At 55.3% G+C, this 17,453-nt stretch overlaps 1 protein-coding gene across 1 annotated transcript in view; it reads right to left on the bottom strand.

Annotated features, from left to right (window-relative positions):
• Positions 1–17,453, bottom strand: part of LOC137457164 (collagen alpha-1(II) chain-like) — a 98,846-nt gene that overhangs the window by 65,581 nt on the left and 15,812 nt on the right. The window contains exons 10-13 of the mRNA XM_068168979.1: positions 3,878–4,025; positions 2,848–3,006; positions 1,283–1,478; positions 135–278 (exon numbers count right to left, since the gene is read on the bottom strand). Of these exons, the coding sequence (XP_068025080.1) occupies positions 135–278; positions 1,283–1,478; positions 2,848–3,006; positions 3,878–4,025 (647 nt within the window). The remainder of the gene's footprint in view (positions 1–134; positions 279–1,282; positions 1,479–2,847; positions 3,007–3,877; positions 4,026–17,453) is intronic.

The following is a 17,453-nucleotide window of genomic DNA, read 5'->3' as shown; positions in this document are numbered from 1 at the left end:
GAGTCTTCCTCCCCTCAAGCCACTCAAACTAAGACCCAAGGACTTCCAAGCTGCCTGAACACCCTGGGTTGGTCCTTTCATTACACCCAAGAGGAACCTGAGCCCCCAGGTCCATCAGCTGCCCTCAGCCACACCTCTGGCCAGGCTGATGAAAGGTCCCACGGAGCCCTGAAGCGATTGGGGTGGAAGGAGCTCCTGCACCACGAGTTGTAGCTGTGGCAGTGCTCTCCAGCTGCTGCTGGGTCTCCCATCACGAAGGTCAGTTGCTGCAGAGCACCCTGAGGAGAAAAGAGACACAGAAACCATAGCTGACCAACATGCTTCCTTCAGAGGAGAGGGAAAGATGTGCTGGGAGAAGCCTCCAGCCTCTCATAGCTGAAACCATCAATTCAATTCAATTCAATTCAATTCAATTCAATTCAATTCAATTCAATTCAATTCAATTCAATTCAATTCAATTCAATTCAATTCCAATTAAATTCAAGTCAATTCCAATTCAATTCCTTTCCAATTCAATTCAATTCCATTCCAATTCAATTCCAATTCAATTCCAATTCAATTCCATTCCAATTCAATTCAATTCCAATTCAATTCAATTCCATTCCAATTCAATTTAATTCCAATTCAATTTCAATTCAAGTCAATTCCAATTCAATTAAATTAATTTCCATTCAATTCCAATTCCAATTCAATTCAATTCAATTCAATTCAATTCAATTCAATTCAATTCAATTCAATTCAATTCCAATTCAATTCCAATTCAATTCAATTCCAATTCAATTCAATTCCAATTCAATTCTATTCAATTGCAATCCAATTCCAATTCAATTCATTTCCATTCAATTCAATCCCAATTCCAATTCAATTCAATTCCAATTCCATTCAATTCCATTCCAATTCGATTCAATTCCAATTAAATTCGATTCAATTCCAATTCAATTCAATTCAAATCAAATCCAATTCCAATTCAATTCCAATTAATTTCCATTCAATTAAATTCCAATTCAATTCAATTCCAATTCCAATTCCATTCAATTCCAATCCAATTCCAATTCAATTCCATTCCATTCCGTTCAATTCATTTCCCATTCCATTCCATCCCATTCCATTCCTTCCACCAAAGGGGTTGTCAAGCCCTGATCCAGGCTGCCCAGGGCAGTGGTGGAGTCACCAGCAGGAAGGGAAGGCAAAGACTCCTTCAGAGGGAGCTGCTCCCTTCGTCCCTTCATGCAGCTGGAGCACGTGCCCAAGCGCAGCCCAGCCAGCCCTGCCCAGCTCTCACCTTGAAGGGGATCTCAAAGGACTCAATCAGGCCTCCAATGATGAGCAGCCCCTCAGTGCTCACTCCCAGCCCAAAATAATTGGCCCAGCTCACTCTGTCCACCAGCCGGCAGTCCACGTGCAGCTCCAACCTCTCCAGGGAGATGCTGAGAGCCACTCGGTGCCAGTGCCCATCGCCCAGGGAGGAGACTGGGAACCTGTGGGGCCCAGAGCAGGGAGAGGGTACAGATTACAGAATTAACTAGGTTGGAAAAGACCTCAGAGATCATCAAGTCCAACCTCTCACCCAACACCATCTGATCAACTCAACCATGGCACCAAGTGCCTCAGCCAGGCTCTTCCTAAACACCTCCAGGGATGGGGACTCCACCACCTCCCTGGGCAGCACATTCCCATGGCCAATCTCACTTGCTGGGAAGAATTTCTTCCTAACCTCCAGCCTAAACCTCCCCTGGCACAGCTTGAGACTGTGTCCTCTTGTTCTGCTGCTGCTTGCCTGGGAGAAGAGACCAACCCCCACCTGGCTCCAACCTCCCTGCAGGGAGTTGGAGAGAGCAAGAAGGTCTCCCCTGAGCCTCCTCTTCTCCAGGCTAAGCAACCCCAGCTCCCTCAGCCTCTCCTCACAGGGCTGTGCTCCAGACCCCTCCCCAGCTTTCTTGCCCTTCTCTGGACACCTTCCAGCAGCTCAACATCTTTCCTAACCTGAGGAGCCCAGAACTGGACACAGGACTCCAGGTGTGGCCTAAGTAGTGCTGAGCACAGGGCACAAGGACTTCCCTGCTCCTGCTGGCCACACTCTTCCTGATGCAGGCCAGGATGCCCTTGGCCCTCTTGGCCACCTGGACACACTGCTGGCTCATGTTCAGCTGCTGTCACCCAGTAACCTCAGGTCCCTCTCTGCCTGGCTGCTCTCAGCCACTCTGACCCCAGCCTGTAGCACTGCCTGGGGTTGTTGTGGCCAAAGTGCAGCACCTTGCTCTTAGCTGTGTTCAGTCTCATGCCCTTGGACTCTGCCCATCTGCCCAGCCTGGCAAGGTCCCTCTGCAGAGCTCTCCTACCCTCTAACAGATCAAGTCCTGCCCCCAGCTTGGTAGAGGCACAACATAAGACTTGGGTCCCACAGCTTCTGCAGGCCTGGGCTTCACCCTCACCAGCTCCCAGGGTCTCTCCTGTCCCCACCCTTAGTGAAGTCTGCCTCTGAGCACCACCACTTGTGTTCCAGCATGGGAATGCTGTTTCCATCCAGTGGATCTGGGCACAGCTACAACCAGCTGAGGTGTCTGGGGAATCAATAGGGTTTGTGTCTCTGCCCACTTGATTGATCCCCAGGGCCCTGAACCTTTTTGTTCTCTGCTTTTCCAGATCTCCATCGCTCCAGGTTGAGTCAGGCAGTGACCACCTGCCACAGTCACACCCCCAGGGACCATCAGCAGGGCCTGGGTTCAGCTGAGGAAGGGTCAGAGCAGCACTGCTCAAAGCCCAGAGTGGGAAACCTTACCTCTGGGTCTTGGGAGCAGAAAGGGAAGCAGGAAGGGGCAGATGAAAAGCACCTGGGAAGGAACTTACTCATAGTGTCTCCTCCTCGTGGTGACAAAGACCAAGGCATAGGGATTAATCCTGATCTGGAAGAGCACCTGGCTCCCATGGCTGAGGATGGTCAGCAGGCTGCTGTCCTCCTTCAGGGAGTACCTGAGCTTCATCAGCACACTCAGCTCATCTGCAAACCTGGCAGGAAGAAGTGACACAGGGCACCCTGCACTCACTGCTGGCTCACCATCAACTGGCCTCTTAGCAGCCCAAAACCCCCATGAGCCACAGCACAAAGGAGAACAGAGGATTAGAGGACAGGGACAAAGAGACACCCAGGTTGTTAGGGCAGGCACCCAGAAAGCAGCAGCCAGGCCAAAATCAGCACTGCCCATGGGACCTCAGAGCATCCCTCTGAAGTGCAACCTCAGCACATCATTGCCCAAGGGACTCCTGCCCTGCCCAGGGCTGAACTCAGATGGCAACCCAGTTACAAGCAGCTCTTCAGTGCTGCCTTCTCTCCCCATCTCCTTGTCCACAGCCCCCTGTCAAGTGCAGCAAGGGTCCCACCTGCTCTGTGCCTCCACAGACCAGCACCCTGCCATGAAGCAATGCTGATGGACAGCACAGAATGCTTTGGGTTGGATCATCTAGTTCCAACACCTCCTACTAGGTCAGGTTGCTCAAGGCCCCATCCAGCCCAGCTTTGGACACTTTCAGGCTTGGAGCCTCCACAACTTCCCTGGGCAACCTGTTCCAGTCCCTCACCACCCTCAGGAGGAAGAATTTCTTCCTAGTGTCTAATCTCAAAGCAGCTTCTTCCACTTTGAAGCCATTCCCTCTTGTTCTGCCACTACCTGCCCTTGTAGAAAGTCCCTCCCCAGCTCTCCTGTAGCCTCCTTCAAATCCTGGATGCTCTTTAAGATCCCTTCCAACCCAAACCATTCTGTGAATCTATGATATGTTACCTTCATGCCACTATGGAATGGGACCTTAAAGTACTCCCTCAACACCACAGCCATGGTTTGGAGCACCCCACCCCCAAGCCCATCCCCTGGAGGCAGCCTACCTGTCCCCAAAGGCCTCCCTGGTGGGGATGTTGAGGGTAGCATATTGCCCAACCTCCAGGATGCTGCAGTTGGCTTCATCATAGCCAAAGGAAACATTGCTGAGGTCCTGTGCATGGGAAGCAATTTTGTCCAGCAAGTTCACTTCATCTGCATTGGAGGAGAGAAAAAGAGATGCTCAGGAGCTGAGACTTTCACTCCAGGGCTCTGCTCTCATCCGTATAGAATCAGTGGCCTGCCAGGTCCTGCTGGGCTTCAGGTGAGTTGTTGGGGAGCCAAGGGAGGCTCTTACCCTGCTGGGCTGGGATTGCTCCTTCCCTCTGCCTCCTCTCCTGGCCTCACCCCTTTGCTTCTCTGTGGCTCCAACCTCCATCTCTGGCTCCAGCCCACATTCTCCTGCTCTTGTGGGCTGGGTTTTCCCTGACCCTCCTGCAAGGGTTGGGACAAAGGCCATGAGCACCTCAAGGTGGGCACCGCAGGGTGGGCACCTCAGGGTGGGCATCACACTGACCCCTTGCTCCTGGCTTCTCTCCTAGGGGATGCCAGGGCTGAGGGGTGTGATGGGCTTCCAGGTTAAGAGGCTCTGCAGAGGGACCTGGACAGGCTGGACAGATGGGCAGAGTCCAAGGGCATGAGACTGAACACATTCAAGTGCCAGGTTCTGCACATTGGCCACAACAACCCCAGGCAGTGCTACAGGCTGGGGTCAGAGTGGCTGAGAGCAGCCAGGCAGAGAGGGACCTGGGGGTACTGGTGGAGAGTAGGCTGAACATGAGCCAGCAGTGTGCCCAGGTGGCCAAGAAGGCCAATGGTATCCTGGCCTGCATCAGGAAGAGTGTGGTCAGCAGGAGCAGGGAAGTCAGTCTACTATTCCTGATGCAGGCCTGTAGCACTGCCTGGGGTTGCTGTGGCCAAAGTGCAGCACCTGTCACTTAGACTTGCTGAATGCCATCCTGTTGGCCTCTGCCCATCTGCCCAGCCTGGCAAGGTCCCTCTGCAGAGCTCTCCTACCCTCTAACAGACCAACTCCTGCCCCCAGCTTGGTGTCATCTGCACATTTGCTGATGACTGACTCAATCAATTTCCAAGCAGGCTGCTTCTCCCTCTTTGCCAGCACCTCTGGGAGCAGATGTGCTGCTTCTCCAGGAGATGGATGACCTGTGGAAGTGGCTCCCAGCTGCAGGGGCTGAGTCACCAGCTCTCACAGACCTGGCTCACAGCCTTTCCGGGAGCCGATTAATCCCAGGCAGGTGGATGCTGAGGCTGCAGCCAGTGTCAGGGATGGGGCAGACCATGTCTGATGCACTAATTCCATGTTTCCTTTACTAAAAATCCCCTTTTCTCACAAGCTTTCAGCTCTCCTAGGGCTCAGGTGCCTTATTCCCACAGGCACTCAGCTTGCTTCCCAGCCTGGCTTCCTCGTCTCCTTCCAGTGGCCACCGCTTCTGCTCATAATCACTCTACCACTGCTGAGCAACCTTCACCACTGGCTTGGTCCTGCCTCCACCCCACAGGTGATGCTGCCCTGGACCCCAGACTTAGGGGTCAGACTAAGCTCTGCTCACAGCCCCATTTCCATTGGGCTCTAGACTTGGGTTCTTCCTCAGCATCTCCAGGAGAGCCAGGCAAGACCTCCCGTGGTGGACAGTCAGGCTGCTCAGCATGCCAAAGCAACATCTCTGCTTCTCAGCCTCAACCCCAAAGCCTTCACAATGGCTGTTGCTGTGCTGGAAAGGAAATTCCTGGAGTTCAACAGCTGCTGCCAAATCCAGCTTCCCTCCAGGCTTCCAAAGCAGCACAGGAATCTTCCCAGGCCGCCCCGTGCCAGAGAGACTTGTTCCTGGGCCAGCCCCAGCAAGGACAAGCACTGGGTCAGTGGAGCCAGAGCTAAGAATGTGCCAGCCCAAGCTGAGGCCACCAGGATGCCAAGCATGTGTGGGGAGAAATGCTTCCAAGCATGGGGAGCAGAGCTGAGCAGTCAATGCACAGGGGGACACCTATGGAAAGCCATCAGAGGAAGAGCATGGAGCTGCTGAATCCCAGCCCATGAACCCATCATCATGCTTGGTGGTGTCTCTGCCTCCAGGAGGCCAGAAAGGGCAGCAGCCAGGCTGACCTGAGGGCTTAGTGCAGAGGGTCCAGCAAAGCTGGGGCTAGAGAAGCTGAGGACTCCTGGCAAGCTGGGACTAAGCTCAGGCTAGAGGAGAATCCTAAAATCACTAAGGTTGGAAGAGACCTCTAAGATCAAGTCCAACCTGATACCCAACACCTCCACAACCACCAGCCCATGTCCCAAAGGGCCACATCTACTTGGTTTTTGAACACCTCCAGGGATGGTGACTCCTGGGCAGCCTGTTCCAATGCCTCACCCCTCCCTCAGTACAGAAATTCTTCCTAACATCCAACCTAAACCTCCCCTGGTGCAGCTTGAGGCCATTTCCTCTTGTCCTGTCCTTAGTTACTAGGGAGAAGAAGCCAGCATGAGCCTCCCTACAGCCTCCTTTCAGACAGAGTTCAGTAGTGGTGCTGCACCACTCCATCTCTTCTCATCCCCGGGGCTGCAGCCCAGGGGAAGGTGATCCTTGAGGCTGCAGCTGCACAGAAGTGAGCATCCATCCTTTCCTCTGGCTTTGAGGCACAGGAGAGGCTTCTGTTCAGCAATAGAATAGAATAGAATAGAATAGAATAGAATAGAATAGAATAGAATAGAATAGAATAGAATAGAATAGAATAGAATAGAATAGAATAGAATAGAATAGAATGAACCAGGTTGGAAGAGACCTTCAAGGTCATCAAGTCCAACCTATCATCCAGCACCATCTGATCAACTCAACCATGGCACCAAGTGCCTCATCCAGGCTCTTCTTAAACACCTCCAGGGATGGGGACTCCACCACCTCCCTGGGCAGCACATTCCAATGGCTAACAACTCTCCCTGGGAAGAACTTTCTTCTCACCTCCAGCCTAAACCTCCCCTGGCACAGCTTGAGACTGTGTCCTCTTGTTCTGGTGCTGCTTGCCTGGGAGAAGAGACCAACCCCCACCTGGCTACAACCTCCCTTCAGGGAGCTGTAGAGAGCAAGAAGGTCTCCCCCCACTGAGGGAAATGAGGGGAAAGGGAATGATATAAACCAAGATAAAACACAAGCCCTGGGAAAGCTCTTAGCAGGGGCTGGTCAGACTGAGTCACTTCCCCTGGACACAGCACCACTGGTGGGGACCTGGGCTGGACAAGCCCAGAGGACAGCCCTGGTGCTTGCTGGCTGGGGACTGGAGCAGATGAGCCAACAGAGCTTTCCTGCCTCTAGTTTCTGAGTGCCTTATGAAAATACCCTGCCAGAAGGTCTGCTTTGGATCACAGCCTGTGCACTCCAAACACTGAATCAGAAAGAGCTGCACATCACAGAGGGTTGCAGAACAAGAGCTCTCTGCACGAGGTGATGGAAAAGGAGGACTTCACAGTGGCCTTTCCTGGCACCTCACACCACTGACACCACCACATTAGCACAGGCAGGGTCTGCAGCCAAGCACCCAAAACAAGACAGCCTTCCCAAAACACCAGCTCCCCTCCACTCCCCTCTTGATGGCTCACCCTCCTCCACCCTTAAAGATGGGCTTGGAGGTTGTGCCTGACCTTGCCTGGAGAAAGAAGACTCAGGATTGGAGGCTCATATTGGTTTGGTCTTATTCATAGATTCATAGAATGCTTTGGGTTGGAAGGGACCTCAAAGATTCTCTCTTTCCAACCCCCTGCCATGGGCAGCAACACCTCCCACCAGCCCAGCTTGCTCAGGGCCTCATCCAGCCTGGCCTTGAACACCCCCAAGGAGGGGGCAGCCACAGCCTCCCTGGGCAACCTGTTCCTGTGCCTCACCACCCTCACTGTCAAGAATTTCTTCCCCATCTCCTGTCTACATCTCCTTTCTCCCAGCTTCAATCCATTCCCTCTCATCCTGTCACTCCCAGCCCTTGTCAAAAGTCCTTCCCCTGCTCTCCTTAGGTACTGGAAGCCTGCTCTAAGCTCTCCCTGGAGCCCTCTCTTCTCCAGACTGAACAGCCCCAACTCTCCTGAGGTCTGAGGGTAGGTGTTGCAGCCCTCTGATCATCTTTATGACCTTCCCTGCCTGGTGACTCCCCACACAAGGTCAAAGACACTTCAGCAGCGTTGTGTTTGCAGGACACCAACCCTCCAGCAGCTCCTCCTGCTTCTCTTCCTATCCTGGCAGTGCTTGTGACATAAATAATGCCCTCAGCAGCCATCCATGTCACCTCCTGCACCTCCTTTGTTCCCTCCTCTTCCCATTTCCCTTCTCACCTAATGGTTTCTTTTGAGGGCCAGCAGAAGGCACAGGAGACGAGGTGGAAGCTGAGGAGCGGACGGGGATGGACCTGCGCTCAGAGGGTTATGCAACAGGCTCCCAACCTTCATCTCCCTGCTCTGGAGAGCAGAGATAATTTGGGTTTGACTCAGTGGCTGCAAGCTGGAGGGGACAAGAGCCAAAGCAGGAAGAAAAAAGAAAGAGCCCATTTGTCACAGAGACCTATTAGTGGAGGAGTGAATGCAGCCAGGCCCCCACCGGCAGGACAGAAAACCTCAGGGAAGCGAAACCTTGGGAGAAGAAAGGGATGGCCGCGGCCGTTGCGGGGCCGGGAACAAGAGGAGCAAGAGGCTTCTCCTGCAGCTCGTTAGGCTGACCTGCAGGTGTGCTGCCGCTGCTTTGTGCCGGCCCAGCACGGCGGCTCGGCTGCCCTGGGGCTTCTGGGGACACAGCCTGCCCGGGAGGAAGGGCTGCGGGAAGTGGAGGATGACCCTGGAATGAGGACAGCCTGGCTCCACGGAAAAGTAGGTCGAGGGGGAGGAATGAGCAGGAAAGCAAAGAGCTTGAGGGGGTGCTGAAGCCAGGTGGGGATGAGGGGAGCAGGGTGGCCATGGGAGCAGGGTGGCCACGGGGGCGCAGGGTGGCCACGGGAGCACTCCTCCAGCTCCCTGGGCAGCACATTCCAGTGGCCAATCTCTCTTGCTGGGAAGAACTTTCTCCTCACCTCCAGCCTAAAGCTCCCCTGGCACAGCTTGAGACTGTGTCCTCTTGTTCTGCTGCTGCTTGCCTGGGAGAAGAGCCCAACCCCCACCTGGCTCCAACCTCCCTTCAGGGAGTTGGAGAGAGCAAGAAGGTCTCCCCTGAGCCTCCTCTTCTCCAGGCTAAGCAACCCCAGCTCCCTCAGCCTCTCCTCCCAGGGCTGTGCTCCAGACCCCTCCCCAGCTTTCTTGCCCTTCTCTGGACACCTTCCAGCATCTCAACATCTTTCCTAACCTGAGGAGCCCAGAACTGGACACAGGACTAAAGGTGTGGCCTAAGCAGTGCTGAGCACAGGGCACAATGACCTCCCTGCTCCTGCTGTCCCTCAGGGCTCAACCACCTCCTTCTTGTGCAATCAAGAGAGTTTATCTTGACCCAAAGCCCCTGGTTCTAGGAAAACACTCTGGGGTGCTACACATCACCCCAGGTTTTCACACCCCTCACCCCCAGGCCACACACACACCCCAGGTATGTATCCTACCCTGTTCATAGAATCATGGAATAGTAGGGCTTGGAAGGGACCTCTGGAGATCATTAAGAGCAGGATCACCTGGGGCAGGTCACACAGCAACACATCCAGATGGGTCTTGAAGATCTCCAGAGATCACCCAGTCCACCCCCTGCTCCAGCAGGGCACCCACAGCAGCTTGCCCAGGAGCACAGTGCCCAGGGGGGTTGGAAGCTCTCCAGAGAAGGAGACTCCACAGCCTCCCTGGGCAGCCTGCTCCAGGGCTCAGCACCCTCACAGTTTTCCCTCCTGTTGAGATGGAATTTCCTGTGATTGAGTTCACACCCCTTGCTCCTCATCCTCTCCCTGGGCATCACTGAACAGAACCTGGCTCCATCCTCCTGCCTGCCACCCTTCAGATAGTTGTGGACATTGCTAAGGTCCCCTCTCAGCTTTCTCCTCCCCAGACTAAACAGCCCCAGGGCTCTCAGCCTTTCCCAGTCCCTCCTTCCCCTGTTCTGTGCCTGCAGGTCCTGTGCCCCCCTGGACCACTGACAGCAAATGCTTCTGGGCTGAGCTCAACCCCTCACAAGACTCAAGCCAAACTCCATGGAGCTGATGTTTTATCTACAGCCAGGCTTTCACAGGCTGCCATCTAAACCTCTGCAAATCCCCCCCAGACACTCCCCAGCCTGTCCAGCTCTGCCTCACAGCAATTAGACTTCATTACTCAGGGTGAATCAGCACTTAATTAGTGAATGAGAGTAATTGGCACTGGTGAAGGACACACCTCGAATCCTGGGTTGGGTTTTGGGCCCCTCACTCCCAGAAGGGCATTGAGAGGCTGAAGCAGGTCCAGAGAAGGGCAACAGAGCTGAGGAAGGGTCTGGAGAAGAGGAGACTGAAGAGGTTGGAGTGAGTGAGGTGGGGGTTGGTGTCCTCTCACATGCAGCAAATGACAGGACAAAGGAAATGGCCTCAGGTTGTACCAGGGGAGGTCTGGATTGGACGTGAGGAACAATCCCTTCCCAGAAAGGGTTCCCAGGCACTGGAAGAGGCTGCCCAGGAAGGTGGTGGAGTCACCATCCCTTGAGGGATTTGAAAGTCTCATGGATGTGGGGCTGAGAGATGTGGTCTAGTGGCAGTGGCTTAGCAGCAGGGGTGGGGGTGTGAGCTCTGGGCAAGCAGATGGACTTCAGGAGCTTCCCTCCTTCTCCCTCTCCTTCTCCCTCTCCCTCTCCTTCTCCCTCTCCCTCTCCTTCTCCCTCTCCCTCTCCTTCTCCCTCTCCTTCTCCCTCTCCTTCTCCCTCTCCTTCTCCCTCTCCTTCTCCCTCTCCTTCTCCCTCTCCTTCTCCTTCTCCCTCCTCCTCTCCCTCCTCCTCTCCCTCCTCCTCTCCCTCCTCCTCTCCCTCCTCCTCTCCCTCCTCCTCTCCCTCCTCCTCTCCCTCCTCCTCTCCCTCCTCCTCTCCCTCCTCCTCTCCCTCCTCCTCTCCCTCCTCCTCTCCCTCCTCCTCTCCCTCCTCCTCTCCCTCCTCCTCTCCCTCCTCCTCTCCCTCCTCCTCTCCCTCCTCCTCTCCCTCCTCCTCTCCCTCCTCCTCTCCTCTCCTCTCCTCTCTCTTCCTCTTTCTCTCTTTCAGGTCCCTTCCAACCCAACCCATTCTGTGATTCCTCCCAAAAGGCACTGCAAGGTCAGAGTTTTGGGAGGGAGCAGCAGTCTGAATGGGAGATACCTACAGCTGAAATCCCCCAGTGCCCTCCTTCTCCATTCCAAGCTGCCCCTCACAAATGTTTCTCCACCTCCCATTGTCTCAAAGCCCTCATTTGAAAGTCTGGCAGGGGCTCAGCCCCAGCTCCTATTTCAAGTGTCTGGAGTAGGAAGGGGAAGGGTCGGGTGAGCGTCATCTGCTGCTGCAGACACACATCTGGCAGAGATTACAGCCAGAGAAAAGCAAAATAAACACATCCAGGGAGCCCAGCCTGGGAATGCCTCTCATGGCAGCAAATAAAGCCTTGCTGCACCCCAAAACCAAAGGCTTCCTCCAAACTTTCCCCCCCTCCCCTGGCTCCTGCGCCTTCCTCCGGCGATGAATTGGTTGGGCTGGGTTGGTTTAGTCTAAGAAGGATTTCAACCTCTAACACCTAACGTCATCCAAGGCTGGAGCTTAAACCTGAGCTCCCTGGGGACAGGCAAGGCAGGCCCCAGCTCAGGTGCCCAGATGTTAGTCAGTGGTGAAAGGCAGCCAGGAGGAGCCTGGTCCTGCGCCAGCAGCCATCTGTCACAGGGCGGAAATGTGCCGCGGCTCGGCGGCTCGGCGACTCCTGCCCCCCCAAGACACAGCCAAAGGATCAAACCCCTGCAGGGAAGGAGCAGCAGCGGGGCAGGGAGTGGGCAAGAAGTTCAACATGAGGCCAGTAATGTGGCCTCATGGCCAAGAAAGCCAATGGCAGCCTGGGGGGGAGTAAGAAGAGTGTGGCCAGCAGGGCAAGGGAGGTTCTCCTGCCCCTCCGCTCGGCCCTGGTGAGGTCAGAGCTGCAGTACTGCCTCCAGTTCTGGGCTCCCCAGCTCAGATAGGGAACTGCTGGAGAGAGTCCAGGGGAAGCTGGGAAGGTGCTGAGGGGCCTGGAGCAGCTCTGTGAGGAGCAAAGGCTGAGAGCCCCTGGGGCTGATGAGCCTGGAGAAGAGCAGCCCCAGAGGGGAGCTGAGCAATGCTCAGCAAGAGCTAAAGGGTAGGGGGTGAGAGGCTGGGGCCAGACTCCTGCCAGTGGTGCCCAGGGGCAGGACAAGGGGCACTGGGCACAAACTGGACCCCAGGAAGTTCCACCCTCATCATGAGGAAAATCTTCTTTGTTGTGAGGGTGCTGGAGGCCTGGAGCAGGCTGCCCAGAGAGGTTGCCCAGGCTGTGAAGCAGCATCCCTTGGGCTGCTTCAGGGAATCTGCTGTGTTCAGTTGTCATTTTTCCTGGGGGATCTGCCAGCAAGGACACAGGGGGACAACTGGAGACAGCACAAGCCCTGCTCCCATGTGGCTGGTGAGTGGGTGCTCAGCAGCACAGTCTGCACAGGCTGGAGTTTACCCAAGCCTCCTCTGATGCCATCTGGGTAGATCAGCTGCTGCTCCTTCCAGCTGTGCCCAGGAATGAAGCTGTGCTTGTGTCTGACCCAACAGGGCAGCTCCAGGCTTTGAACAGGAGGTCCCCAAGCTCCAAAAGAACAAAAGACCTTGCACACTATCAGAGAATAGTTTGGGTTGGAAGGGACCTTAAAGATCACCCAGTTCCAACCCCCCTGCCATGGGCAGGGACACCTCCCAGCAGTACAGGTTGCTCAATGCCTCATGCAGCCTGGCCTTGAGCACCTCCAGGCAGGGGGCAGCCACAACCACCCTGGGCAACCTGTTCCAGTGTCTCCCTAGCTTCACTGTCAAGAGTTTCTTCCTCATCTCCAGTCTAAACCTCCCCTCTTCCAGCTCAAAGCCATTGCCTTTGTCCTATCACCCACCCTTGAAGGGCAAACCTCTGGCTGGAGAGGCACAGGCCAAGAGACAACCTCCAAACAGAGAGCAACTTTCCAGAGCTTTCACCTTTCCTGTGCTTCAGGTCCTCTGCAGAGCTCCCTGCTCTGCTCCTGGCATCAAGCCCTGGCAACCACTACCTTCTTCCCCTGCATGACAAACAGGTTTTTGTCAGCATCTCTGCAGTGGCCCAGATGACAAATTGGCTGGGGGGAAGGTGATGGACTCAGCTTCATCCTCCAAGCTTGGCAAGAGCCAATGCCTTGACTGAGGCAGAGATCCTCTAATGCAGCTGTGAATGCCTGCCTCAGGTCACTCCCACCTTGCTCTCCCAGGAAATCCCTTCTGAGCACACCCCTGCAAGAGAAGCTGGAGGATGGGCAGAGATCCCACTCAGAAGATGCTGTGCCCTTGGCCTCATGCCCTCCAGCCCCACCACGTGTGTGCATATGCAAGGAGCTGAAAAACTCACACTCAGATCCATCCTGACTTGTACAAATCCATATGTCCAGGGCTGGCAAGAGCAGAGGGCAGCAAACTCAGAGATTTTGCAGCAAGCCTCTTGGCAAAGGGAGCACAAGACTGCAGAGTCTGTGGTGGGAGCCCATGCAGCAGGCAGAACCCCCTCAAGGGGCAGGATGCTCATGGGCATCTGCTTTCACATCTGGAGCTGTGTTTCCAGCCTGCCAGTCTGCAGAGGAAGCCTTGGAAACATCAGCCCAGGCTAAGCACAGAACCACAAACTGGGCTGGGTTGGAAAAGGTCTTTCAAAGTCAACCAGTCCACAGCCCCTGCAGTCAGCAGGGAAGGGACATCTGCAGGTTGCTCACAGCCCCAAGTGACAGAATGGTCAGGGTTGGAAGGGACCTCAAGGCTCAGCCACTTCCAACCCCCTGCCAGGGGCAGGGACACCTCACACTGCAGCAGGTTGCTCACAGCCACATCCAGCCTGGCTGCAAACACCTCCAGGGATGAGGCTGCCACCACCCTCCCTGGGCAACCTGTGCCAGGCTCTCACCACCCTCATGGGGAACAACTTCTTCCTCACATCCAATCTCAATCTCCCCACTTCTAGTCTTGCTCCATCCCCCCCCAGTCCTATCCCTCCCTGACACCCTCAAAAGTCCCTCCCCAGCTTTCCTGTAGTCCCCTTCGGATCCTGGAAGGTCACAGTTAGGTCACCTGGGAGTCTTCTCCTCTCCAGCCTGCACAACCCCAACTCCCTCAATCTGTCCTCACAGCAGAGCAGCTCCAGCATTCTGCTCATCCTCGTGGCCCTGCTCTGGACACCTTCCAGCACCTCCAGAGCCTTCCTGGCACAGAGGCTCCAGAGCTGGCCCCAGAGCTCCAGCTGTGGTCTCAGCAGAGTGGAGCAGAGGGGAAGAATCCCCTCCCTGGCCCTGCTGGCCACACTTCTCTTGCTGCAGCCCAGGCTCTGCTTGGCTCTCTGGGCTGCAAGTGCTCCCTGCTGGCTCCTGCTGAGCTTCTCCTCCCCCAGCAGCCCCAAGGCCTTTTCTTCAGGGCTGCTCTCAAGCCAGTTGCTGCCCTGGAACGGTTCCAGGGATGGGGCAGCTCCCACCTTGCTCAGCAATCAGTGGTCCCAGAAAGCACAGGGTGAACATGACAGCTCCAGCTACAAAGCCCACCCCATGGGCATGGCTGTGGAGAGAGGCTGGCACTCAAGGGGGAGAGGGCCAAAGGCAGGGAGCATGCAGGGGGCATGGGGCCAGACATAAGGCTGCCAGGAATATGTTCCCAGACTGTGCCAAGCACAGCAGGCAGAGAGCCAGGGGGCTCGGCCATGTCTGGGCTTCCAGGCACAGTCTGCTGCCTGCCAAGCTCCTAAAGGCACCTGCCTGGCAGTGATGGGACCAGGGATGCTTCATGCCCAAGATGGATCTGTTGGAGTGGGTCCAGAGGCCACAGCAATGATCTAAGGGCTGGAAGCCCTCTGCTGTGAGGCCAGGCTGAGAGAGGTGAAGTTGTTGAGCCTGGAGAAGACTCAAGGGAGACCTTCTGGTGGCCTTTTAGTGCTTCAAGGGGCTGAGCAGAAAGCTGGGGACAGACTTTTGAGCACAGCCTCTTGTGACAGGACAAGGGGTGAGGGTTTGAACTGTAAGAGGGAGATTCAGACTGGAGAGAAGGGAGACATTTTGACCCTGAGGGTGGTGGGACCCTGTCCCTGGTTGCCCAGAGACGTGGAGCTGCCTGGAGCCATCCCAGCTGAAGTTGTCTGAGGCTCTGAGCAGCCTGCTGTAGCTGCAGCTGTCCCTGCTGAGTGCATGGGGGTTGGATTAGATGACCTTCAAAGGTCCTTTCCAACCCCTTCTGTGATTCTGTAGGAGCTCATTGGGGACTCCCAGCTGCTGGAGGGAAAGGCAACTCCTGTTTGCTCTTCTCAGGAGCATGGGGCCTGTTGCAGGAGGCTCCCTGCTGCAGAAGGGTTTGGCAAACCTCTTGCCTCTGCCCAAAGCCCTCCCAAGTCAGTGATGCTCTTTCTTAGCCTTGCCTCACTCAGCCAGGCCAGCTTTGCCCCTTCAGGAACAGCTACAGGATGTGATTGCGCTATGGAATGGGTTGCCCGGGGAGGTGGTGGAGTCGCCGTCATTGAAGGTGTTCAGAAGGAGACTTGACGGGGTGCTTGGTGCCATGGGTTAGCTGTTTGGGTGGGTTGGATTGGTTGATGGGTTGGACACGATGATCTTGAAGGTCTCTTCCAACCTGGTTTGGTTTATTCTATTGTTTGTTTATTCTATCCTAGCTTTGTCACTGCCCCTTGTGCCTCTACCTCTCCTCTTGCCCAGCCTGTGAGTAATGCCCAGGCATTAGCAGCAGTGCCCTTAATTAAAGGCAAAGTTCTCCAGGCGTGGCAAGAGAAGTGCAGAGCTCTTTGCAGGGATCCACTTCTGCTCCTCTCCTTGCTGTTGCAAGGCTCAGTGCTCAGGTTCTGACCTGGAGTTGAAATCCATTTGATCAGCAGCAGTGTTCTGGAGGCTGTACCTTGCTGCCACGAGTCAGCTGCCCCAGGGAGCTGCCAGGAATGGAGCAGGAATGAGAGGAAGAAGCCCAAGAGCCTCACTCAGCAGCCCCAGCAGAGCCTGGGGCAGAGCAGCACCAGTCCCAGCCTTCTCCTCCTGCTGCCTTCAGCACAGCTGACAGAAGAAGAAAGCAAAGCTGTGAAGTGAGTGGTTCCCAGCCTAGCGAGCTGACAGCTCACTGCCAAACTCCCTCTGATTTCCACCTCAGGCAAAACATGTGCACAGTTGTGATTCATTGCCCTGCTCCTGGCTGCCAATTTCCCTGCACAAACTGCTGAATTGTTGTGGTTTCAGCCTTGACTCAACTCCTGACTGCTCCTCCAAGTGCTTCATGCTCCTTGTTTTGCAGAGCTACTCTCCTCCCCCTTCTCCCCTCCCCACCCAGAATAGCTTTGGGTGCCTGGGAGCCTTCGCGGTTCATGGCGAGCTGCTCAGTGCCATGAGCTGCTGCCTTCCCTGGGCTCAGGACCACCCTGAGACCTCCCAGCCAAAAAGATCTTCCTCTAGGAAAGATGCTGAGTTGCTGGAAGGTGTCCAGAGAAGGGCAAGAAAGCTGGGGAGGGGTCTGGAGAGCAGCCAGGCAGAAAGGGACCTAGGGTTAGTGAGTGACAGCAGCTGAGCATGAGCCAGCAGTGTGCCCAGTGGGGCCAAGAAGGCCAAGGGCATCCTGGCCTGCATCAGGAACAGTGTGGCCAGCAGGAGCAGGAAGTCCTTGTGCCCTGTGCTCAGCACTGCTTAGGCCACACCTTGAGTCCTGTCTCCAGTTCTGGGCTCCTCAGGTCAGGAAAGATGTTGAGCTGCTGGAAGGTGTCCAGAGAAGGGCAACAAAGCTGGGGAGGGGTCTGGGAGCACAGCCCTGTGAGGAGAGGCTGAGGGAGCTGGGGTTGCTTAGCCTGGAGAAGAGGAGGCTCAGGGGAGACTTCTTGCTCTCTCCAACTCCCTGCAGGGAGGTTGTAGGCAGGTGGGGGTTGGTCTCTTCTCCCAGACAAGCAGCACCAGAACAAGAGGACACAGTCTCAAGCTGTGCCAGGGGAGGTTTAAGCTGGAGGTGAGGAGAAAGTTCTTCCCAGCAAGAGAGATTGGCCTTTGGAATGTGCTGCCCAGGGAGGTGGTGGAGTCCCCCATCCCTGAGGTGTTTAGGAAGAGCCTGGATGAGGCACTTGGTGCCATGGTTGAGTTGATCAGATGGTGTTGGGCGATTGGTTGGACTGGATGATCTCTGAGGTCTTTTCCAACCTGGTCTGGTCCTATTTCTATTCTACTCTACTCTACTCTACTCTACTCTACTCTACTCTACTCTACTCTACTCTACTCTACTCTACTGTAATGAAGTCTGCTTTCACCAAAGCCTCGTGGGTCAGGTTGAGCTCATCAAGCTTGAGCCACAGCTCAGAAGGCTCTGGGCAGATAAACACAACCCAGGATCTCCTTCATGTCAGGAACTGTCAAACCCCAAACTGTGCTGGAGGCATCACTTTGCCTCCCTCAGGAGGGACTCTTTA

This window comes from Melanerpes formicivorus, unplaced genomic scaffold (assembly GCF_026170545.1).
Source record: "Melanerpes formicivorus ecotype bairdi unplaced genomic scaffold, bMelFor1.0.p_v2 SCAF_162, whole genome shotgun sequence".
Classification (NCBI taxonomy): domain Eukaryota; kingdom Metazoa; phylum Chordata; class Aves; order Piciformes; family Picidae; genus Melanerpes; species Melanerpes formicivorus.
The sequence above is the reverse complement of the archived record's forward strand: the minus strand, read 5'-3'. Positions and strand labels throughout refer to the sequence as shown.